Source organism: Stenella coeruleoalba, assembly GCF_951394435.1.
Source record: "Stenella coeruleoalba genome assembly, chromosome: 20".
NCBI lineage: Eukaryota > Metazoa > Chordata > Mammalia > Artiodactyla > Delphinidae > Stenella > Stenella coeruleoalba.
The window spans coordinates 17619356-17643911 of record NC_137166.1 but is presented as its reverse complement, the minus strand read 5'-3'; the positions used below and the strand labels follow the sequence as shown (position 1 = coordinate 17643911).

The window sequence follows — 24556 nt, the reverse complement described above, 5'->3', positions numbered from 1 at the left end:
AAAACATGTTTATTCTAATAGGTATTCTCTTTCTTCCTATTGCTCCTTACCTCTTCTATAGAAAATTATGGGCTTACAGACTGATATTCCATTTGGAGCCAGGAAATTCTTCTTCAGTTTTCAAAGATGCATGGGTTTGGTTTTGGGGTTTCACTGGGTTTTTTTCCCACATTAGGAAATCATTCCCTTTTTTAAAAGTTTTGTTTGAATTTTAGAAAGAAAAAATAAATAGCGGGCTTCCCTGGTGGCGCAGTGGTTGAGAGTCCACCTGCCGATGCAGGGGACACGGGTTCGTGCCCTGGTCCAGGAAGATCCCACACGCCGCAGAGCGGCTAGGCCCATAAGCCATGGCCGCTGAGCCAGCATGTCCGGAGCCTGTGCTCCGCAACGAGAGAGGCCACGACAGTGAGAGGCCCACATAACGCAAAAAAAATAAATAAATAAATAGCCATTTTAAGAAACAGGCTTTTAACAAATATAAGGTACAAAATACTAAACCTGGCAAACTTTAATAAATGAATTCTATCCATTGATATTATCAGCAATTTGTTGGGATAAGAGTTAAAAGTAATAAAGTGACAGTTGCTACAGAAATTCTGCTGATCAGAAAAAAAAGATATGGAGATATGTACATACAGCCATCATCTTTTTTTTTTTTTTTTTTTTTTTTTGCGGTACACTGGCCTCTCACTGTTGTGGCCTCTCCCGTTGCGCAAAACAGGCTCCGGACGCACAGGCTCAGCGGCCATGGCTCACGGGCCCAGCCGCTCTGTGGCATGTGGGATCTTCCCGGACCGGGGCACGAACCCGTGTCCCCTGCATCGGCAGACGGACTCTCAACCACTGCACCACCAGGGAAGCCCGCCATCATCTTTTTTGACTTCCTTGTCCTTTAAAGGAAATATCAACAGGAATTCATGAGTCCCCTTGGAGAACTAGAGAAGTGTGTCAAGTGTACTTTAGAAATCAGAAATCATGATAAAGAAGCCAAAGTCATGCCATTTCTCTCTTATCAGTATTGAGCCAGTAGTTCAAGTCTTGTCTTATACGTGAAATCTTATGTCCATTGACACAGTCACGATAGGTGTAAATTTGAAAAACAGAATCTTGAAATTTTAGAACTGAAACAGATCTTAGGGATAATGAAGTTCAAACTCCAAATGAGAAAACTGTGGCTAGAAATCTTATTTTGTTTTTATTTATTTATTTATTTATTTTGCGGTACGCGGGCCTCTCACTGTTGCGGCCTCTTCCGTTGCGGAGCACAGGCTCCGGACGCGCAGGCTCAGCGGCCATGGCTCACGGTCCTAGGCGCTCCGCAGCATGTGGGATCTTCCCGGACTGGGGCACGAACCTGTGTCCCCTGCATTGGCAGGCGGACTCTCAACCACTGCGCCACCAGGGAAGCCCTAGAAATCTTATTTTAAATGATGAACCTTTAGGAAACTATGGATAGCCATGGACTTCAAAAGCCTGTTCATCTGATGTCAGCTGTCCAAATTAGAGACCTGTGCTTAGAAAGGTATAACTAGCCCTCCCAGCTAGCTTCAAGAGTTGTCATTCCCACCACAAACCGATAAGGGGTATCAAAAATCATACACATAGATGGTCACACTTCAGCTGAATTTACTGTGATTCCCCCTGGGAAATATACTTACAGTCAGTGGTTTCCATATAGGATATTCCTCTTTCCTTTACATCTTCCTACGTGGCATGGTGAAATCTAGTACACCACCAATAGTGTCCTAATTGTGGATGTGAAATTTCACACTGGTGTTTAATTTTGACATAGAATAACCTTACTTCAGAGTACACTTCCATTTGCGGCTCTAAGTTCCGAAAAGTTGCCATAAATCTGGCACATCCATTATCCAAGTTCTTTTTAAAAAGTAGAACATCATGTCCAAATTTGTTTATTTTGCATGTTTGTTTATTAAAGCATCTGTATATAGCAGTGATAATTAATGTCCTTTCTCCACAGACCATGGACCTGCACTCCTGTCCGAAGCCGATAGTATTTGTGTTGCACACATTCTTGTCGGCCAAAGTCACTCGCATGGGACTGCTTGTATGAGCAGCAAAAAAATCAGTAAAGAGCCTTGAATGTCACAAGAAGTATTTCCACCTCAAAAAAAAAAAAAAGCACAAAAAGAAAGCTCTTTGCTCTCTCCTCCAGCACAGTGCCTTGACAAGGACCTACAAATCACTGCTGAACTGTAACCATGTTTAAAGAAGTGCTTGCCTTTTTCAAACTACCTTGCCAGAAATTCTAGGACTCTAGTAAGCTGCAAAATAAGGCTGTTGATTTATTGTCTAGTTTCCTAATGTGGTTTCTAAGTAATTAGGTTTATTTCCCTTGATAAGAAGGGTGGCTCATTCTTTTTCTTTTTGGACATAATCAAACATCTAATAGTTTCTTTTTTTTTCTTTTTCTTCTTCTTCCAATAGAATTTGTTTCAGGCTTAGCCTTGATCTTTTGCTTAGGACAGCTATCTCTAACCAGGTGCTAGTTTGCAGCAGCCCGTGCTTCTTGGTCACTCCATATAGTTTATACATTTTGTTGGATTTTACTGTCTTCACTTACTCGTTCTACCCTAGGAAGTCCTTGAATTGCATCACCAAAGGGTTCTTCATCTGTCATGGCTCTCCCTGCATCCCACCCTGGCCATCACTTCCCACTGCATCACAAGCTTTGCCACTCATAAGTGCTAACTTTAAGACTTAGAACTTGCCAGATTTGATTTACCTTGCCTTCCACTCCCTTTCTAGTAGTGACCAACTTGAAAAACAAGTTGGAAACCACTGCTTTGAAAGAAAAGTTTTGCTTGTTTTAGGATTTTCTGATTTTATCTTTTGTAGGAGCCAGGGGATAAGATTTATTTTAAAAGAAAATCCTCATTTTAGCCTAAGCCATTTTTTATTGCTTACCAAATGTGCCTTTGGTTAGGGTTAGTGGAGCTTTATTAGTTTGAATGACTGGATATCACTGCCATTCCAGGGAGATCATCTATCTAATATTGAAGAATAATTTTTGCGGTGGGTTTCCTTAGTGCGGTATCTTTTTTAGTTGGCAGATCTCTTTAAGGAAGACAAATCCTGGAGAGCCAGCTTGTTGAAAGAGTACACTTTGTCAGTGAAGCCAGCTCGCTCTTTAGCACAAACATCATGGCACATTGCTTTGAGCTGTGTGAGCCCATGCAGGATCCTGGCCCTGGCCCTCTCCCTCTGTGGCAACAGAGTGGCATCCGTCAGCAACTCTAATTCAGTGCTGGCTCAGTGATGCATCCTACAATGGGCAGGGTGATGAGACCATGGAACAGCTACCTGGGCTTTGCTAAGCGTTGTCAGATATCATCATTAGCACATAGCAGCAGTAAGATTGCTGATTTTGTGGTACTGGAGAACTCAGCTTGTTTTTCCTAATTATGAAGGAGTATGTATCTGAAAACATTTAAAATAGTATAATAGCTATATAAAATGTCAAGGTTAGCACAGTCCCCAGATCTGAAAGAAAAGGTAACACTGACTTTGATGTTCTCTCTGCTCTCTGAAGAAAGTTCTAGGAATAGTTCTCATTTACTAGAGTTATCAGGAATGCCATAAGAGGACGTGAGCACTATGGAGGGTGGAGAAGGGTAGCAGTCCAAAGATGAAAAAGAAAAAAAAACCCAAAAACCCACAAATGTACTATTTGCAAAGCAAGAGCTATTTGGTTTGAGTGCAGACTGACCTATAGGTGGGACATATAAAAGAGCAGACTCATGAGCAGAGAGAGTTCTAGTTGGACATTGTAACCTCATTGTCTTCCCTCTGCCCCATAAATGAGTTTTTCCCCCAGCTCCAGTCCCCAAAGTCTGATCTACTTAAAACTGGAAATTGAAATCTAGACTAGAATATATCTTTTAAGAGCTTTTTTATGTTTTGAAAATTCATAAATCTAAGTTTGGTTCCATCTGGCATACGTTTGCAAATCAGAGAAGAAAGAATCTTGAAGATCCAGCTATGGTTTCTGGAAGCAGAATTTCAACACACAATACCCTCAGATAAGGGAGCTTAGACACTTTTGGCAGTGAGAGTATTATTAATCTGAGAAGTCGAACAATGCAGTCACAGACTTTTGCAGCAAAGCCATTTGGTGAGGTTTTCTGTGTTAGTATGAAAGGCTAAGCCACTGAGAATATTTTCTGGGAGAACTTCTGAGCCACGCTGCTCATTCCTTCTATGAAAAAGATCTGTTAAAAGGTATGATTAAAATGTGGGCAGGAGAGGTAAGCATTGTGTGCATTTCGGCTCATTTTGCTCAAGCTTTAGCTGTCATAGCACCAAGATCCATAGGTTTCTAGTATCTTTTGAGTCTTGATGTGAAATGAAAGTGTATGGAGGGTTTCCTTTGACCACTAGCGCCCCAAGAGCAAGAGCCCTTCAGCTGCTTGTTTAACATACTTCAGCAGCTTCCCAATCATGGGTGACCAGGTTGTTCTTTAATTGTGTTTGTGGGATTTTCAAACCACAAATGAAGTGCTTTTTATGAATGGGACAGCCTTGATAAATAGGTATTTTGTATTAAGATGCCAGAATGTGGCAAATTATTTTCAAGTGATAACTGAAGAGGGGCATTTTTGATATTTCACATCTTTTATAGAACAGCTGACTTTTCACTTCTTTTTCATTTTGAAATAGGAAAATTGTTGAGAATGTGGTGGGCTTCCATGTGTAGAGTGGAAAGGAGCTGCATAGTAGTGCCCCCTCATTCCGATGGACACTCCTCGTGCCCTCGGGAACCGGGGCTTAGACGTCTTCTCCACATTCCACACAGACGCCTACGAGCAGCCAATTGGTGTGTGAAAATTCTTCCTCCTCATTCTCTAAAACGTCTCCGCTCCCTCTCCCCCCGGAAAAAAAAAAAAAAAAAAAAAGGAAAGGAAGAAAAGGCTCAATTATACTTTTTCTGGAAAAGGTGAGTCCTTTCCTGAAGTCTTCAAACAAATCTTACCTGGAAATTAGTATCTAATATTTTATATGAAGAAATACTTTAATGTATGTTTATACAGTATTTATTAGGTAGTTGTAACTATAAACTCAACTACCTAGTAGAGTTTCAGATTAAATATTGGGACATGTACAGGAATCAAAAATACTACTTTAAATGGCATTCATCTATTTTAAAGCCATGTTTTAGCACTTTTTAGGCTAGCTAAAGTCTGATAGTGCTTGTTTTTATCATCTGTACTCTCACAAAGTTTGTTATTGACAATTATTGCATGCAGGAGGGATCAAATTATTTATTATATTTTTATAAGTGGAAAACTCACTCTAACCAACACATGATTAAAGTTGTTACTGATTATTTTCTTAATTTATCCTCCTAACAGAATGGTAACAAAGCCTTTTTTAGCCGATTAAATGCACTTAGCTAATAAACCAAAATTTACTCTTTAAAAAAAATTTAAACTGTGTGGAATCTGGACAAGACTATGTTTCTCCTAGAAAAAACACATTTCATTGTAAATGGTTTTGATGGATAAAAGTATGTCCACTTTTGAGAAAAGGTTATAATGGATTTTTTTAATTTTGAGAGAACCTCCAGGTCTCCTTGTTTAATTTATATCCATATTTTTAATTCAAATTATCATGTAAGCTGCTATGCAAAATCTATTAAAAGCCCTACTTACTCAAAGAGTTAAACATATTTGAAGCTTTCAGGGAAGACCTGTAGACTTAAGCACTTTCTCTGCTTATTTTGTATCTTAGACACTTATGCTGAATTATGTTCTTATTATTTTCACTGGTTATAAGCTATTGATTGTACATAATATTTAAACCATCCAAATATCTAGCATACATTTTCATGTCGCTGCCATCCACTGTTGACGCCATGAATGAAATGGCTGGTTAGAAAGCCAAAGGTCGTTTTCTTTCAATATCCAATGAAGTAAAATGCTGGATCTCTTTGGTCTCAAAGCATATTGAGATCTGCGTATCTGTGTAAGGAAAAGAGACTTCTTTGGGATTCTGCTTAAACTTTAAGTTCAATTTGATTATAGTCATATTCATTTGTTTTATGTATCTCTATCAGGTATATTACGTGCCAGGTGGTATTATATCCTACCTTGAGATTGGAAATCTCTTTCATTTAAATTTGAATTCTTATTGTGGCTTTTTTTTTTTCTCCATTAGATCAAAGTAGAGGACTCTGACATCTGCTACCATTCTCTCTGTGTCCCTATTTTAATTTTTTGATAATCTACAATTATTTTGTTATATATACTGTCTTTAAAAACTGACAGCAGCAGTCCCCCAACCCCTGCCCCCCTTTTTAAGCTATATATTTCACTGTGCTGGGCATAGAGACACTCAATAAATGTGTGATGACAGACAATTCTAAAATAATTATGCTGTATATCAGGATTATGTGTTTTGAGCAATATAGCTATTCCTATGGTATAAGGATATTCAGTGAAATTTATTTTATACTAGTAATAGACTACTTAAGTGGTTGATTTGAAACCCTTTCTCTAAAGCACACACATACACACATCTAGCAGATCAGTGATAATTTCAAGTTAAAGTAAGGTACAATTAATAGACAATAGAACACGTCTCTTTTTGACACTAGTTAAACTGCCAACTGGAAGAATGGTTGTTGTGTATTAACTTGAAAAATATTTTAACAAGATTTCTTCTTTTATAAACTTGATAAACGTGAGCTTAATTTCTTGTCACCTCTATTCTTCCTTTCCATTTTAGGTGACTGAACCAAAGCATATTCTGGTTTTAAAAGTGAATCTACATTTGATATAATGCATAAATATGCTGTTTGTAAATGATTGCTTGCTCTCCAATGAACATTTGATTGTAGTCAACAAAAATCTACCAAATGAACTGTAATCCTTGAATTGCCACAAAATAGATTAGTTGAAATTAAAAGGATATAACAGAGAAATGATACTTCATTTTATTGTAAGATTAGGTATTGTGGTAGATTTCTAACTTCTGAGTCCTGTAAGTACTTTACTCAGTTTTGTAATAATCTTACCTCCCTGCCATTGACACAAATGCAAAAGTTTTTGAGTCCCTCTTTATCCTAGTCACATGTACACCTTTGGAACCTGATTATCACCTCTTCCAAAGTGATAGAAGTCTCTTATGAATAGACAAAAGGTTCTTTGGGACCCTAGAGAAATTTTTGAAACTGCAAACCTAATTAATGATATATTAATTCATGGATTCTTTCATCTAATAAGCATTTATTAATGTACAGTTCTGCACAGGCACTCTGAAAGGTCCAAAAGAAAGTTCCTGCCCTCAAGTAGCACATAATCCATTACTTCTCAATCACACCATGCCATCTATTTATCAGTCAGAGGTTAAGTAATTAACCACCTCATATTTTTACCAAAGCATTTGCAGTTCTGCTTATCTGGCAAATTGGAAAATATTTAAAAGGATGCTCAGTCTTTGATCCATGCTAGCATGAAAGAACTCCAAGCACATTTTAGTAGGTTGGTCTTTTCATCATGCATCATTTTTTAATTCAAAATCAGGCTTTAGTTTGTGAAGGAGACTAGTGTAGAATATCCTTAGTAAGATAAATCACAACAACGACAAAAAGTTAGCTCTATTGCCCAAAGTGGATCAATGAGAAAGTCTTTTTAAAGAAAAGTTTCTTTTAACTGTAAAGAGAAAAGATAAATGTATATTTCATCTACCCACTTTATAGATTGTGCTGACCCAGTCATTTTCACATTTGCAGCCTTTAAACATCTCATTTGCTGAAAGTCCTTACATGTGGTAGATGGACTGTTGCTCCATTTGAGAGATCAAAATAATGAAGATATTTAAAACTTAGCAAAATTCCACTTATTCTAGAACACTCAGACATTCAAACTCAGTAGAAAGGGCACCTAAAAAAAAATAAGAGCAGTTGTGTGAATTTTTCCATATTTTCCTTCAGTAACAGTCCCTTTCCATCTAGCTTGCCTTCCATCTATCACTAGAGGCAGCCTTTCAGGCAACATCCTTTGTCATGCCCAGAAAGGCCCTGAGAGGTCAGTGATTGGAATGGCTTAGGGAACACAGTCTCATGGGCTCCTTCCCCTTGGTTTTCAGCGTCCTGGAGTTGTGCACACAAATTAGGTCATGCCTTCAATGTCTTGGTCTTTACTTTAAACCTGCCCTTTGACAATCAGGTGCTAATGATTGTATACTATTGGAACCAGCACATAAGTATTGTCATGTTAAGTGTCTGTTCCTCCTAGGTTGGAAGAAATGCTTTCCTTCTATCTCAGTCCTGTTCAGGTGGGTGTCAGTTACATTTTTTCACCTCTGTTTTGTGAATTAACAGAATTTGGAGGAGGAGAAATGATCTAAACTAAGTTTTGGGTTTGGCACGATCATCAATCTTGATGATACTCTTCACACCTTAAAGCAAACCTGCCCTATCATAAGAACCAATTTCTGATTGTTTTTCTCTAGTTAGGACTCCAGTGTTATGTTTACAGTCTGTTGGATGGATTCAGCGTGATAAGACCTGGGTGCCCAAAGAATCTGTTTCCCTTGTGGTACCAGACCCAAGGTCCTTTAGAAAATAATGTGGCAAACCACTACCTATAAAGGCCTGTTTTGGCTAATCTGTGCAAACTTTTATTATACCCTCTTGTATGTATTCTGTCCTACGCAACTCTCATTTTTTCAAGTATTAAGACTTAGAAAGCTAGGATGACACTTCTACAAAGAATTAGAAGTATGTGATAATCTGGTGTTTTCCTTCCTTTTGGAACCCTGTATTTAAACAAGACTTCTTTTTAAGTGTTGTTTAAAATTTAGGTCTCAAGTCTTCTGGCATCACCAGACTACCAAATCAAAACCCATGGCATAAAACAGGGCAGTATTTGTGTTCGTAATAATAAGCTTTATGTGTACTGTGTAAGTATAATGCATAGACAACACTTTCCCTTGAGTTGCACATCAACATAGAGCATTGTACATTACAATGAACTTTGCAACTTAAGGGTATTATATATATAAATACATATATACCTTTGTAACCTTTATACTGTAAATAAAAGAACTGCTTTTAGACTTGTATTTTTTTTTCATTTTTTAATGTTAAAATAGTTTCAAACTTAAACAGGAAAGGTTTAAGAACAGTACAAAGAACTCCTACATCCGTGTCACCCAAATTTCCCAGTTGTTAACATTTTACCACATTTGTTCCATTACCTTCTCTTGTCTTTTTCTGCCATGATGCTCATCACCCTTAAATTCTCTAGTGTGTACTTTACAAACACAAGGACATTCTCCTGTACTGCCACCCTACAGCCCTCCCAATCAGGAAGTCAACTTTGGTACAACACTACCACCCATCCACAGACCCCATTTAAGTGCTCCAATCGTCCCAACAATGTCTCCTTTTCCCTTATGGCACAGGATCCTATCCAGTATCACATGTGTTTGGTTGTCACATCTTAGCCTCTTCTGGTGCCATTTTTAAACAGATTTAGGACAACTCCAAACTCTTAAAAACTTAGTTTCGGTTGTAGTTCTACCACTGACCATCTGTGTGATGGGAGCTTAATCACTGTATCAATCTGAGCTTTATCAAACTTTGAGTCACACAGAGGAGGGGCAAGTGAGAGATGGTTTCTCAAGAATCATGTTTGGAGATCACTGCTCCATTTATTTCAGTATCAGTCACTTTGTGTGATATCTCAGCAGAATTTTGCCCTGGCCCTACCTCTCCAAAATGTTACTCATCTGAACCTTGTTTTTTATAAATTTATTTATTTTATTTATTTATTTTTGGCTGTGTTGGGTATTCGTTGCTGCACGCGGGCTTTCTCTAGTTGCAGCGAGCGGGGGCTACTCTTCGTTGTGGTGCATGGACTTCTCATTGCGGTGGCTTCTCTTGTTGCATTCTCTTGTCCATTCACTTGTTGGAGCATGGACTCTAGGCACGTGGGCTTCCGTAGTTGTGGCTCGCGGGCTCTAGAGCGCAGGCTCAGTAGTTGTGGTGCACGGGCTTAGTTGCTCCGCGGCATGTGGGATCTTCCTGGACCAAGGCTCAAACCCGTGTCTCCTGCATTGGCAGGCGGATTCTTAACCACTGTGCCACCAGGGAAGCCCTGAACCTTGCTTTTATTCCTCCTCCTCCACACTGTTCATGCCCCCAACCAAGAAGCTTCTTAACAAATTGCTCAGAACCTACTGCTTGGCATGAGCCCTAGAATGCTGGAGTTTGTATAGTCTGATTTTATGAGGTTGTATTGGCTAAGGAGAGTTGATTCACTGGTCCAAGCTTGGGTTTACAACAAGTGCCACATCCTCAGCATCAACAGAACCCAATATAGAAAAGTGCTGTGCAAGAAAGAATAAATGGGCAGCCACTATGGAGAACAGTGTGGAGGTTCCTTAAAAAACTTATAGACAAATTTACCATGAGATCCAGCAATTCCACTCCTGGGCACATATGCGGAAAAGATAAAAACTCTAATTCAAAAAGATACATGCACCCCAGTGTTCATAGCAGCACTATTTACAATAGCCAAGACATGGAAGCAACCTAAATGTCCATCGACAGAGGAATGGATAAAGATGTGGTACATATATACAACAGAATATTACTCAGCCATAAGAAAGAATGACATAATGCCATTTGCAGTAAAATGGATGGACCTAGAGATTATCATACTAAGCGAAGTAAGTCAGAAAGAGAGACAGATATATGATACCACTTATATGTGGAATCTAAAAAAATGATACTAATGAATGTATTTACAAAAGAGAAATAGAGTTAGACATAGAAAACAAACGGTTACCAAAGGGGAAGGGGGGGCAATAAATTAGGAGTTTTGGATTAATAGATACACACTACTATATATAAAATAGATAAACAACAAAGACCTACTGCATAGCACAGGGAACTATATTCAGTATCTTGTAATAACCTATAATGGAAAAGAATCTGAAAAAAATATATATATATCTGAATCACTTTGCTGTACACCTGAAACTATCACAACATTGTAAATCAACTACTTAAAAATAAAAAGCAAATGGAATTGGGCATTTGCAAGTCAATGACTTTCTCCTTAAAATGTGGGAGCTGAGTTCTGCTCTAGTGAAAAAGAACATGAAGTTATTGATCTGATTCAGAATCAAGCCTAAACGTGCTCCATGTGCCAGCCCACAAATAACTTAGATTTAGTGCCTTTATTCCCCCTTTCCTTCCTTCATTCACACCTCCGCCCCAGCAATGGCAACACCACTGCAGAACTGAGGTGTCCTCAGAGCCTGTTTTCAAGCTAGCATCCTAGAAGAAAGTCAACGACCAGTGATCCAGTGGGATGGGGAGGAGTTCTGGTTTCCCATCGGAAGGACAGAAGTTCCTCTAGGAGGCGGGGCTTCCTCCCGGAAGCTCTGCCTTGTAAAGCAGTCAGCGTCTGGACAGCAGGCTCACGCAAGACAAGCTAAGCAAGAGGTCAGAGCAGAGTAGGCAGAACAAAGGGAAGATGAACACAGCCAGTGGAACTCAACCCCGCCAGCCCTTGCTATGGGCTGAACTGTATCCCACCAAAATTCATACATTGAGCCCTACCCTCAGCGCCTCAGAATGTATTTGGAAATAGAGCCTTTAAAGAGGTGATCCAGTTAAAATGATCCCATTAAGATGGACCCTAATCCAATCTGACTGGTATCCTTATAAGAAGAGGAAATGTGAAAAAGAGATACCATGGCTCATGTGAACAAAGACTCTCTGAGGACACAGCAAAAGCGTGGCCATGTGCAAGCCTAGAAAAGAGGCCTCAGAAGAAACCAACCAACCCTGCTAGCACCTTGATCTTGAACTTCTAGCCTACAGAACTGTGAGAAAATATATTTCTATTGTTTAAGCCACCCTGTGGTATCTTGTTATGGCAGCCTTAGCAGGCTAATACAAACTTCTCTAATTGTAGGGACTTTTCATTTTAATTCTGTCTTCCATCTGGAACAGCCTATCAAGTAAGTGGAGTTAATGTGTTCTCAGTTTCTCTGTTTCATGCTTATCCACCCGTTAGGTCCCTCTCTTTTGTTTGCTTATTAATTCTTTAGTTAATTATTAGTTCTTCCAGCAGATATTGAGTATCTGTCTGGTGCCAGGCCCCTGGAAAAGCCCCAGCCTTGTGCTCTCAATGATGCAAAAGCATAGTGACTACAACATAACATCATTGGTGCCAGACATCAAATGAAAGCCTCTCCACTCAGCCATCAGTGTCTAAATGAGCAGTGTTTCAGGGTAGAAGCTGAGAAGCCATGATTTGGAGGGTGTCTGCCTCCTCATCTCACCCAGACTCCTCAAAGGCCTTGTCCTGCCACTCCTGCCATTATCCTGACTCCAGTGTCCACAGGGATGCTCAGCACCGGGCCTTTTGGTTCCTTGAACTCCCCGTGTGTGATGATGGCCCCTTTCGCTCCATGTCACCCATCCTCCAGCTCCCGTGGTAGCCCCTCGACTGTGTTATACCTGAAACAGAGCCATTTCCAAAATTAAAAACTGAAGCATCCCTCTCCAGTGTGTTCCCACTGTGACTATCCTTCAATCTTTGGAGTCCTCAATTAGTCCACTGACACTTTTACTTTCTCCCTATTCACTTCCCACCTTACCTGGCTCTGATTCCATTGTAGTACCACACTCACCAAACCTGTGAATTCCCCTGATGCTCTATCTTCAAGGCAGCCTCATGGATGAACCCGCACTCGAGCAGCCGAGTACCGGGGAGAAAAATCCAAAACAAATTGTCATCTCTATACATTTATGGAAGTTGCCACCCTTTACCAGGTTTGCCCTTAACACAGTTCACTTGAAATGATTTCAAACCATCCTTACTCTCCTCATACCCCAGGCCTTCTACCTTCTCTCCCTCTCTCTCAGCAGATTCTCTTTCCTTCTAATTCACCAAGAAAACAGAGTCCATCCAAAGGTACTCTCCTAACTTCTTGTTACCTTCTGGCCAGCCTAGGTAGGCAACTATCTTCTCTGCTTCCACTGTAATGTCTGCAGCCAATCCACCCACCTAGGCTTTGGTCCTATTTCCGTTGGCTAGCTTTCTTTACTAGATCCTTCCTATTGGTTTTTTAAACATGCTGAACTCAATGAATGTGAACAACCAATCTGTTCTGCCTAAGTTCACCTGGGTAGAGCCCCTAGCTTTGGAGGCCTAAGAAAATCACTTTCCTAAGGAGAGAAGTAGTATAAAGCAAAACAGAATGGGCTTCAGACAGCGCCACCGGCCTCATAATAACCCGTTACCAGGGACTGAGCCCCAGTGTGGGGTACACTGTTTACATTAGCTAGCTCATTCATTTTCTCCGAAAGGCAGACAAGGTAGATACTAATTATTATTATACCCTATTAAACATCAGGAACCCAAAGCTCTGGGAAGTCAGGCTTATTGTGCGAGTAAAAACTGCCCTATAGGTGCTGTTTTATTCAAAGTGGGATCCAGGACTTGAGGATTCCATTCTGCTCTGCTTCTGGCCCCGCCCCCTCGGGCCCCCAGTCCCGCCCCACCCCCGACACGCCCCTTGCCCCGTCCGGGCCCTAGTCCCACAGCCACGGCGGGGAGCGGCGCCTGCAGTGCCGGTCGTGACCGCCGGGGGGCAGCCGCGCGGCTCGGGCCCGACCGCTCTGCGCCGCGCTACTCGCTCGCCCTCAGACTCCGCTCCCCTACGAGCGGCCACCCTGCCCGTGCCCAGCGCCGACCCGCCGCGCTCCCTGCGCCGAACCAGCTCCTCGGCTCTCGGGGCCGGACCGAGGCTGCAAGCAGCGCCGCGGGGTGTGGGGCGGACCCAGGAGATGAAATGACAACGTCAACCCTCCAGGTACCTCGGCGCGGCGCGGCCCGGCCCGGCTTGAGGAGGCCGAAGGAGGCGCGGCGGGGCCTGCGAGCGGGCAGGCGGGCGGCCTCCTCGGAGCCCCGGCCTCGCGCCCCCGCCCCGTCGCCCTGTCGTCGCCTCCGCCCGTTTCTCTTTTCTCGCGCTCGGAGCCGAGGGTCGCCTCTCGTCCAGAACGCCCGGCTCCCTCGGCCGTGCAGAGCCCCGAGGCCGCTACATGTAGCCGGCGCCCCGGGACTGCCCTGGGGATCAGCCTCACCCGGGCCTCACAAGCGACACCCGGGAAGCTTGGGCCCGCGGTCGGGCCGCTGGCTTCCCCTCCTCCTCCTGCTTCCCTTCGAACAAACCCCCGCTCCTTCCACGGTCTCCGATTTCCTCTTCTCGGCCAAAGACCCTTCATTCATTCCTTAGATCGCGTCGGGTGGTGCTGGGGTGGCGCCACCTGGATGCATGACTGACCCATCCTCCAGGTGCTGCCGGCATTTGCTGGGCCGGAAAACAGAAACTGTTTTGCCTCAGACCTGAGCTTGAATCTCGGCTCTGCCACTCACTAGCATGTGACCTTGGGCGCTCGTTAGCTGATCTTGGAATCTCGGGTTTTCCGTCAGTAAAGTGGGGTAATACCCTGTATAGGGTTGTTGTGATAGTGGTTCTAGATTGAGTAGGTCAGGTAAAGCATTCTTAACACAGTGTCGGTTACATACTAAGTGCTCATTAAGTGATGACAGACACAGTGCTTGGGAGAGTTAGGCAAGAGGTCATGGAAGAAGAGGCATTTGGCTGGGTGGTCAAGGGATGGGGGGGGCATGCAGGTACCTGGAGGTGGAGGAGGGATGGTTACTCCAGGTGGACAAAAAGAGAGGAACAGAGGCGTGGAATACAGTGGGGTACTAAGCCAGGAATTTGCTGGAGTCCAAAGCCAAGCCCCACCATCCATCCATCACACGGGTCGACAGACATGGCCTGCAGATCTCACCTGCCCAGTTTTTATTGGGCTTGTGAGATAAGAATGTTTTTTCCTTTTTTTAGAAGAACAGCTTTATTAAGATATAACTCACATGCCATACAATTCACCTATTTAAAGTGTGCAGTTCAGTCCTTTTAGTATATTCATAGTTGTGCAACCATCACCACAATCACTTTTAGAACACTTTCATCACCCCCCTGATCCCTCTATTCCCCCTAACCCTAGGCAAACACTAATCTACTCTCTGTCCCTATGCATTTCCGTATTCCGGGCATTTCATATAAATGGAATTATATAATATGTGGTCCAGTGTGACTGGCTTCATTCACTTAACATCGTGTCCTAGGTTTTTACGTTTTTTTTTTTTTTTTTTTTGCGGTACGCGGGCCTCTCACTGTTGTGGCCTCTCCCGCTGCGGAGCACAGGTTCCGGATGCGCAGGCTCAGCGGCCATGGCTCACGGGCCCAGCTGCTCCGCGGCATGTGGGATCCTCCCGGACCGGGGCACGAACCCGCATACCCTGCATCGGCAGGCGGACTCCCAACCACTGCGCCACCAGGGAAACCCGGTTTTAACGTTTTTAAGTGTCTGAAAAAAGGGATATTTCATGATATGTGAAAATCATGAAATTCAAATTTCAGTATCTATAAATAAAGTTTTATTGGAACACATCTCTGCTCATTTGTTTACATATTGTCTGTGGCTGCTTTGGGGCTACAAAGGCAGAGTTGAGTAGTTGCAACAGAGATTGTATGGCAGGAAAGTCTAAAATATTTACATTCTGTTCCTTTACAGAAAGTTTGCCACCTCCTCTGTTAGCACATCTTTGTTACCCTTTTCTTCCATCCTCATCCTTTGGCACACCTGTTACTAGAGATTCAGCAGGGCTGGTAGTTTTATTTGTCACCTTTCCATGCTGTTATGCAAAACTGTTCGTCTCCAAGTTGCAGCTCAGTCCTCTTGTATGTGAAAAACTCTTTATGGTTGCCAGAACAACCGAATATACTCTGAGGTGCAATAATTAATAGAGTATCTAGAAGGAGGGAGGGGATGGGCCTGCCTTGCCATGTGAGAGGCAGAGCATACCTCGAGTATCGTTCTGAACCCCTCTTTCAAAATGACAGACCCAAGCAAAGTGTATAGAGTGGAAAAGTCCGAGGAACTGGGGGTGTGTGTTCTGGAAACTAGAAGCCACTGGTGATGGGGGCACCCCTTTCATGTCTATCTGGAGGAAGGGCCTCGTGGAGGAGAGTAGACACGTGAAGCTTGTGGTTAAACTAATTATGCAGGAAGGTTCAGGGTGCCTAGCCATTATCTATTTCTAAGTATTGTAGGGAGCTGAAGCTTGAAAACAGTAGCCAACACTCACCTTTCCTCATCTCTTCAACCTGGTGAGTTTGTTTTACATCAGCCTGGCGTAATCTATCCCAGTCTGTTTGTTCTGTAGCACTCCCTGTGTCTTTCTGAGACTTCTTATTTTCAGATGAGAAAGGGCTGCACAGATGCCCAGGCCCTGCCAAGAGCTGGTCAGGAGGCTTATTGTTCACTGTGGACGGAACTGTGTGTATACAGTGGGTTCTGCCTGCCTGGTGTCTAGTGCTGTATCAGCCTGCAGAGGATAATTCTGGTAGTGCTTCCCAGGTTGGTAAAGCTGTGGTTTCTAAAACTGGATATGTAGTCGGGGGGCAGCTGCCTGAAAGATCCAGCATGCTTTAAGTTCAGGGCAGAGTACAGGCCTACAGGGTTTAAAGGTTTACAGAGGCTCTCACAGAGTTCTTAGGAGGTTCCAGAGGATCGCTCCCCTCCACTGGCAGCTCATATATGCCTCTGGAGTAAGCACACACTTTTCTTCCTGGATCTACTGGTGTATTGAATCACACGTCTAAGCATCCCTTCCCTAGGTCTCAACTTTAGGGAAACTATCTTCTCTTTTCAGCCTAGAGAAGTGAGTTGGGGCAGTAGAAAGAAGCAGAGATCCCTTTAAGTCCATCTCATAAAACTCTTGGGTCGATGGAGGACTTTCCTAGCTGGCTGGCTCCTCTCTGGCCCATGAGGTCAAGGACGGTTTCTGGCCTCCATGCTGAACCACACAGCAATCAGTTGGTTCTGAGGTTTGCCCTGTTGCAGGCTCTCAGTCCAGGTCTATTTCTCTTTCCCCCAAAGCTGTGAAATAGAAAGTGAACTCTCCCTTTGAGCCCTAACCTGAGATACATGATCAGGCTTCTGCTTGACTGAGAAGGAGGTTGCTTTTAACTGTATGAGTGTATTGTGAAAAGGAACGGCTGTCTTTTAAAGCTTCCTTTCAGGGCCTTTCTAGTTGATGTTGGACAAGTAGGCCAACATAAAGGTCTGTGACTGACAGAGTCCCGGGCCTGGCAATATCTCTTAACAGTGTATTCCTGCTGCCTGGAACCCAGGGGCTTTCTGGATCTCTTGGGAAGCACTGGGTTATGTTTTGCCTTTCCAGAAAGCCATTGATCTGGTGACAAAAGCCACAGAAGAGGATAAAGCCAAGAACTACGAGGAGGCCCTCCGGCTCTACCAGCATGCCGTGGAGTATTTCCTGCATGCTATCAAATGTGAGTCCCACGTGGGGTCCTCCCCAGCCGCAGAGCCCCTGCGAGAGGAGGGCGGGCACACGGGGGCTCGCAGGGGCCCCTACGTGGTTCCTCTTTGCAGATGAGGCACACAGCGACAAAGCCAAGGAGAGCATTCGAGCCAAGTGCATGCAGTACCTAGACCGGGCAGAGAAGCTGAAGGATTATTTACGAAATAAAGAGAAGCATGGCAAGAAGCCAGTCAAAGAGAACCAGAGCGAGAGCAAGGGGTGAGTACGGAGGAGCGGAGGACCTGGTGGGGACCAGAGCCCCCACGAACAGGTGTCTGTTTCCTGTGTCGCCGTCGTCTTGGTGCTGATGCTGCTGTGGACTTTCCTGGCACCTTCCTTTTGGGAAATTCTGTTCATAATAGTGATAATGCCTGCAGCTGCCTTCGTCAGGCACTTTACAGGAAACTTCCACTTATCAATACATCATCTCATTGGATCTGTATGGAAAAGCTGTGGGCAAGGTGGGGAGCCAGACTCTGAGGATCTAGCCCAGCTGTGCCACTTCCTAGCCGTGTGACCTTGGACAAGTGCCATGACCCTCCTGGGCCTGCACGTTCCTCATCTGTGGAGGAGGAAGGTAGTGGGACTTCCCTCCTAGTGTTGCTCTGAGGAGCAAATGAGACGATGCGGGTAAGGCCCTGAGAAGAGGGCTTGGAGCGCAGTAAGGATCAAATAAATGTCAGCTGCTGTTATTCTCATCTTCATCTGACAGATATGGCAGCAGACTCAGAGAGGTTCAGGGATGGCCACAGAGCTGGTACTTGATGGAGTCTGGACCTACACCCGAGGCCTCTGTTTCTGACTTTAAAGCCATGTTCCCTCTACAGCCTGTCACCTCCCATCTGTGTTTTGAGCACAAAGGCCAGTGGTGTCCTGGAGGTGAGGGGAGGGTGCCCAGCTGGGGAGTAGGAGAGAGGAAGGTGGTGTGTCAGCTGCCTCCCCAGAGTGGGAGGCCCTGCTCCTAGACGGAGAGGACACGCCTGTGCTTAGACTCCTGGACAGAGAGGACATGCCTGTGCCCAGAGTGCAAGACACACTGAGGTAGGGGCAGGAGGGCAAGCACCTTCAGGAGGGCTGGAAGAGTTTTAAGGATGGCAAGTTACTTATGTCCGAATAGGGATTGGCCCTGGAGGCACAGCCACTTGCTGTCCTGTTTTGAGTCCCTATGAAAGGCCAGTAACAGCTCCAAGTGCTTGCCTGGCTGCTCTTGAAGTCCAGCCAAAGCACAGGTCCCTCACCAGCCTGCTAGAGAGGACACATGCCGCGATTCTTATGCCCTTGATGAAGAAGCGAGGGTGGGTTATGAGAGTGTTTCCTGGAGGATCCAGAGGGGAGTGCTGATGATATGTGGCCCCGACATCCCCGAGGTGCCTGTCTGTGGGTCTCTCACCACTGTTGAGTAGGGAAAGCATCTTTTTAGCACCAGGCTGGCAGCCAGAGCCTGGCCGTGCTCTGAGAGCCCCCTTGCCAACTGCCTCTTGCTCCAGCCTGTCATCTTCTGTCTCCTTTCCCAGCAGCGATAGTGACAGTGAAGGGGATAATCCAGAGAAAAAGAAATTGCAAGAACAGCTGATGGGTAAGAGGCTTGAGGCCTGTGGTGATGGGAGGGGGACGTGGCAAGGAGCCCCTGGTGAGTTGGGCTCCAGGTCGAAGGCTCTGCCCTCATCTTGCAGGTGCTGTCGTGATGGAGAAGCCCAACATTCGGTGGAATGACGTGGCCGGGCTGGAGGGGGCCAAGGAGGCCCTCAAAGAAGCTGTCATTTTGCCAATTAAATTCCCACACTTGTTCACAGGTAAGAGTTGAGCCACTTTAGGCCCAGATGCAAAAATATCAGGCTTCTGGGAATTCCCTGGCGGTCCAGTGGTTAGGACTCTGCGCTGTCACTGCTGTGGTCTCGGGTCAGTCCCTGGTCGGGGAACTAACATCCCGCAAGCCGCGTGGCGTGGCCAAAAAAAAAAAAAGAAAAATCAGGCTTCTGAGGCCACCAGCTGAGGGCCCCCATTATGAAGGTGTCCAGGTGGCAGATGGTGACTTGGCTCCCTTTTGCCCTTAGCAGGCAAGGGCCCAGGGCCTGCTCATCACGGTCATCTACTCCTTGGCTTCTCTTCAGTGTCAGAAACACTTCTGTGGCTAGAACTTTGACTTGACCATCTCAGTGGTAGGCAGGGTTAGGAACCAGTGCCAGCCAGTGTCACTTTGCCAGGTCCTGGGGGTCATGAGCCAGGGCTAGGATCAAGCCCTCGGCAGGTGATTTAGTTCCCTTTGCTCCTTTGCTCCTAGAGCAAAGTTGTCATGTAGAACTTTTCATTTCTGCCTGTGTTTACCATGACTGAGGCCCCTCTGCTTTTTTCTGTTCCCTTTCCCCAGTCAGGAAGAAGCTTACTTCAGTTCATTCTTTCTCGTAGGCAAGCGTACCCCTTGGCGGGGAATACTGCTCTTCGGACCCCCTGGCACAGGGAAATCCTACCTGGCCAAAGCAGTGGCAACGGAGGCCAACAACTCTACCTTCTTCTCTGTGTCCTCCTCAGACTTGATGTCTAAGTGGTTGGGGGAGAGTGAGAAGTAAGTCAGCCGCCAGGCTCCACTCTCCTGGCAGCCCTGGCAGCTGCTCGTGGTCCAGCTTCCCTGCCCTTGGAATCACCTCCCAGAGGAGCCGCTGTGGATGGCCAGGAAGAGTAGCTGGGAGAGGGGTATCTTGCTAGCTCGTCAGGTGGGACACGGTCCTCACAGAGCCAACGGAGACTGGAAGGGAACTTGGGAGCCATAAGTCCTCATGAAGGGAAGGGAAAGGCGCTCACAGTAACTGGGTTTCAGCTGAGTGTTCTCTGTTGGGGACTTTATACAGTTAACTTATTCCCCACACCGGCTCCCATTTTGCAGATGATCAAACTGAGGCGGAGAGGAAGGGAAGTGACTTGTCCTCAGACCAGAGCTAATGAACGGGGCTGCCAGGATTTGGAGTTGTTGCCAAGGCTTGCTCTTCCTCTCAGTGCAGTGCTGCCAGAGGATCTGTTACCACTATTTTTTCTGTCGTCTCAGCCTCTCCAAGGGAAGGGCAAGAGGAGAGGTGGTGCCTGGGACCCCGGCTGGGCATGTGTGCAGGTGTCTGGATCCCAACCCTGTGTCTCACCCTCACAGGCTAGTCAAGAACCTGTTTGAGCTGGCCAGGCAGCACAAGCCCTCCATCATCTTCATTGACGAGGTGGATTCGCTCTGCGGATCCCGCAACGAAAATGAGAGTGAGGCCGCCCGAAGGATCAAAACGGAGTTCCTGGTCCAGATGCAGGGTGTGTGCCAGTCCTGGGTCCCCTCCCTGGTTCTCGTCCCCCGCTAAAGCCAGCCTAGGGCGTCATTATTTAGCTGTGGCTGGACCTGACTGTCCTTTCAGTGGAGGGGATATCAGAGAAGCAATTCTTAGCTCCTTCTCATTGAGGAGAGGTTACTGCAGCCTTGGCTGGCCACCTCTCCGCCCCTCCCAAGGCAGGCAGGGCTGTAGGGCTCTTCACCCAACTAAAGCCAGCCAGGTTCCTGACGGTGGTGTCACAGGGACAGCTCCAGTTCAGGACGCAAAGTCCCTGAGGTCCTTCCCACAGGTTCTGACTGATCCTTGCAGGTGTTGAGTTGGCGTCTGTGTTTCCCTTTCTCCACAGGGGTGGGGAATAACAATGATGGGACTCTGGTACTTGGTGCCACAAACATCCCGTGGGTTTTGGATTCAGCCATTAGAAGGAGGTGAGTGTTCCCCAGTAGGAGCCAGGGCCCAAGATCTGTCTCCAGCCGTGGTCAACCTGCTGCTGGCAGCAGGGGGTGCAGCCTGACCCCGTTTCTCTGGCGGCTTCTCCGTGTCTGCAGAGCCCTTAGTGAAGCCGGCTTCTGGAGGGCCCCCCGAGCCTCTCCATTGAGACCATCCCGCCATCCACTCTCAAGTCGTGCCATGTGCTTGTTTCTCTAGGTTTGAAAAGCGAATTTATATCCCATTGCCGGAGGAGGCTGCCCGTGCCCAGATGTTCCGGTTGCATCTGGGGAGCACTCCTCACAACCTCACAGACGCCAACATCCACGAGCTGGCCCGGAAGACGGAAGGCTACTCGGGCGCAGACATCAGCATCATCGTGCGGGATTCCCTCATGCAGCCCGTGAGGAAAGTACAGTCAGCGACACACTTCAAAAAGGTGAGTGGGCCAGCAAGGAATTGCTTAGAAAGTGTCACAGGAAAGGGGATATTGGCTTTCTGGCTGCTTGGGTGACACATTTTGGGTCTCCTGGGGAGCCAAGGGTAAGTGCATGGTGAGCTCTCTGACTCCAGGGGCTGGGGTTACACCTGCTTCCACCTCCCCTGCAGTTCTGGCTGGAGGGCAACCATCTCAGATTGTGTGATGCTAGAGGACAGGGCACCGTGACTGTCACCTCTGCCACCCCTGCAGTCAGCACTGTGCTGATGCGCATGGTAGACCCTGCTGCATGTCTGAAAGCAGTGGGTGCAAAATCACACACCATGAAGAAGAACTCCATTCATGCAGCAGATGTTTGTCAGGTGTCGCCGAGGGTCCTACTGTGTGCCTGGCACTGTTCTAGGTGTTGGGGAGACACTTGTGACCACAGCAGACAAAAATCCCTGCCCTAGTGCTTCCCTGGTGGCGCAGTGGTTGAGAATCTGCCTGCTAATGCAGGGGACACGGGTTCGAGCCCTGGTTTGGGAGGATCCCACATGCCGCGGAGCAACTAGGCCCGTGAGCCACAACTACTGAGCCTGCGCGTCTGGAGCCTGTGCTCCGCAACAAGAGAGGCCGCGACAGTGAGAGGCCCGCGCACCGTGATGAAGAGCGGCCCCCGCTCGCCACAACTAGAGAAAGCCCTCGCACAGAAACAAAGACCCAACACAACAAAAATTAATTAATTAATTAATTAACTCCTACCTCCAACATCTTCTTTAAAAAAAAAAAAAAAATCCCTGCCCTACAAGAGCCTCGTTTCTAGTGGGGGAGACAGACAACAAACAAAATAAAGACTCATTTCTTAGAGGGTAATGAGGGGAAGACGGAGCCAGGGAGGGAGGTCTGGTGTTTCTGAGGTTTGGAGGGGGTGTGGGTAGGTTTCACTTTTAAAGGATATGCCACACTGGGTGACACTGAGTCAAGAGTTGAATGACGGGAGGGATTGAGCCTTGGGGATATTTGGGGAGATGTTGCCAATGGAGCACGCAGCCTTCGGTTGGAAAAACATTTTGATGTCACTGCACTTGTGGTGAGATTTTATGGAGTTGATGAGGAAGAGGAAGCTTTCTAGGCATTTGGGCCACAGATTGAGATTCCAGAGTATAGTAGCTGGAATAGCATGCTGATCACGAACCTCTGAAATCAGACTTGGAGCCACACTGACTGCCCAGCCCAAGGGTTTGAAGGAGCCCATCAGTCAGATCAGACTGATGATCTAGAAACCCAGGCATTTGTTCATACCATGCTATTACCTTCTGCTCAGGACTCAGAAACCTGAGTCGTCCCGCCCCTTCCCCAAATGCCATGGGGCAACCCCTCCAGCCAGTCAAACTCCTGTTTGGTTTCAGGTCTGTGGCCCTTCCCGCACCAACCCTAGCATTATGATCGACGACCTTCTGACCCCATGCTCACCAGGGGACCCAGGGGCCATGGAAATGACTTGGATGGATGTCCCCGGTGACAAACTCTTAGAGCCTGTGGTTTGCATGGTAAGTGGCCAGCTGGGAGAGAGGACTACACAGAGCTTGTTTTGTACACAGAAGGAACCAGTAAATGTCTGTCAGCACGGTTTGGTGCAGTTGCATAGGCAGCCTCTCATCTGACTGTTCTTGGCCTCTCCTTATCCTGGTCTTGCCTGTTCTGTGAGGCAAGTGTTTGCCATTGGGCCTGGTGTGGTGGGCGTGCAGTTGGAAAAGAGCTTCTCACATGAGTTAAGAAATAATGGGAACTTAGATTCTCTCAACCGGAAGTAGGCCATCTGGAAATGACATGAGCTGCCTCAGGAGGGGAGCGTCCCTACCCCAGGAGGCCTTCAGGCAGAAACCAGGCAACGGGAGTTCTGCATTAGGGGCTGGGGCGTGACCTCGGCGGCAGGGCTCTTCCCACCCTGGACTGCATGGGGTTGAGACTAAGGCAGGCTGAGGCCCTGGAGCCCAGCCTCCCTCACCCACAAGCACTTGTCTTTGCAGTCGGACATGCTCCGGTCTTTGGCCACCACTCGGCCCACCGTGAATGCAGATGACCTCCTGAAAGTGAAGAAATTCTCAGAGGACTTTGGACAGGAGAGTTAAAACCTTCTTCACATGCGTGATGGTGAAGGTGGGAGTTGATTGGGGTCAATCCATGGTACTCCCCATGGCAGTGGCCAGACAGGGCTCCAGGGCTTGTCCTAAAGTCACTACAGCATCCCCTCTGCTGTCTGGCCATCAGCTGGGGGAGCAGGAAGGAAGGGCCTCCCCGGCCGCGGAGACGCAGAAGCACATTCGGCACCCAGTGGAATTCTGGCTCTTCCTGCTTCCTCCTCCTCTTCTGGATGCTCACCACCTCCTTGTCCTGCTCCTCCATGGTTTTTTTTTTAAACCATTTTTTGTTCCCCTAAATTAATGCTGCTTGGATTTTCGTCTTGTTTATAGATAAAGTTAAGATCTGCCTGAAGCGTCAAGGAGCGGAAGCAGCCCGTGCTTCGGGCTTGGTGCGGCAGACCTTCGGAATGGCTGGCCAGAGCCCCGCTGCCCATCCCTTCCAGACCCAAGTTTTGCTCCATGTGAACAGAATGGCTGATGCCCTGGGTCCCCAGCCCCGGCTCTGTCTGTAAAGGCCAAGAGTAAAGCCAAGCCATTCTCTCCCTCCGGGCCCTGTGTCCTCCCTGCAGGAGAAGAGGATGGTTTTTGTGAGCACAAAGCTGTATAGATGAGAACGAGTGAAGGCAGTCAGTCGGGTTTCCCTGCTGCCTTTTCTTCCCTCTGAATGTGAGAACACTGAACCCGGCCACTGCCCCCGGGTCCCTGTCCTGGAAAGGGGCTAATAAATCCTTTTCCTTTCTTGAGCCACCTGAGTGATCTCATCTTTGACTCTTGTCTGAGGCTCTTTGAAGGCCACACTTGCTTCTACTA

The 24556-nt window shown here is 46.2% G+C and overlaps 2 protein-coding genes across 4 annotated transcripts in view; both read left to right on the top strand.

The window, feature by feature from the left end:
* SNTB2 (syntrophin beta 2) overlaps positions 1–9069 on the top strand; it is a 101604-nt gene extending 92535 nt beyond the window's left edge. The window contains exon 7 of the mRNA XM_079908563.1: positions 1982–9069. Coding sequence (XP_079764689.1) covers positions 1982–2074 — 93 coding nt within the window. The 3' untranslated portion in view covers positions 2075–9069. The remainder of the gene's footprint in view (positions 1–1981) is intronic.
* A 4581-nt stretch (positions 9070–13650) lies between these two features.
* On the top strand, positions 13651–24489 carry VPS4A (vacuolar protein sorting 4 homolog A). 3 transcript variants are annotated; one of them, XM_079908310.1, is made up of 12 exons: positions 13651–13860; positions 17307–17418; positions 17519–17666; positions 18962–19023; positions 19121–19240; positions 19854–20010; positions 20587–20735; positions 21099–21180; positions 21401–21620; positions 23012–23152; positions 23633–23762; positions 24077–24489. In XM_079908310.1, exons 1-11 carry the CDS (start codon positions 13840–13842, stop codon positions 23732–23734), a joined length of 1314 nt encoding a protein of 437 aa, XP_079764436.1. In that variant the 5' UTR covers positions 13651–13839; the 3' UTR covers positions 23735–23762; positions 24077–24489. The 3 variants fall into 3 exon arrangements, with proteins under 3 accessions (XP_079764436.1, XP_079764434.1, XP_079764435.1); XM_079908308.1 differs by having other exon boundaries at positions 13710–13860; positions 18965–19023; XM_079908309.1 differs by lacking the exon at positions 23633–23762 and having other exon boundaries at positions 13710–13860.
* Positions 24490–24556: the final 67 nt, after the last annotated feature.

Coding starts and splice junctions, on each gene's coding strand:
- VPS4A (XM_079908310.1), top strand. CDS start 13,840: ATGACAACGTCAACCCTCCAG. Junction 13,861..17,306: donor TGACAACGTCAACCCTCCAG/GTACCTCGGCGC, acceptor TTGCCTTTCCAG/AAAGCCATTGATCTGGTGAC. Junction 17,667..18,961: donor AACCAGAGCGAGAGCAAGGG/GTGAGTACGGAG, acceptor CTCCTTTCCCAG/CAGCGATAGTGACAGTGAAG.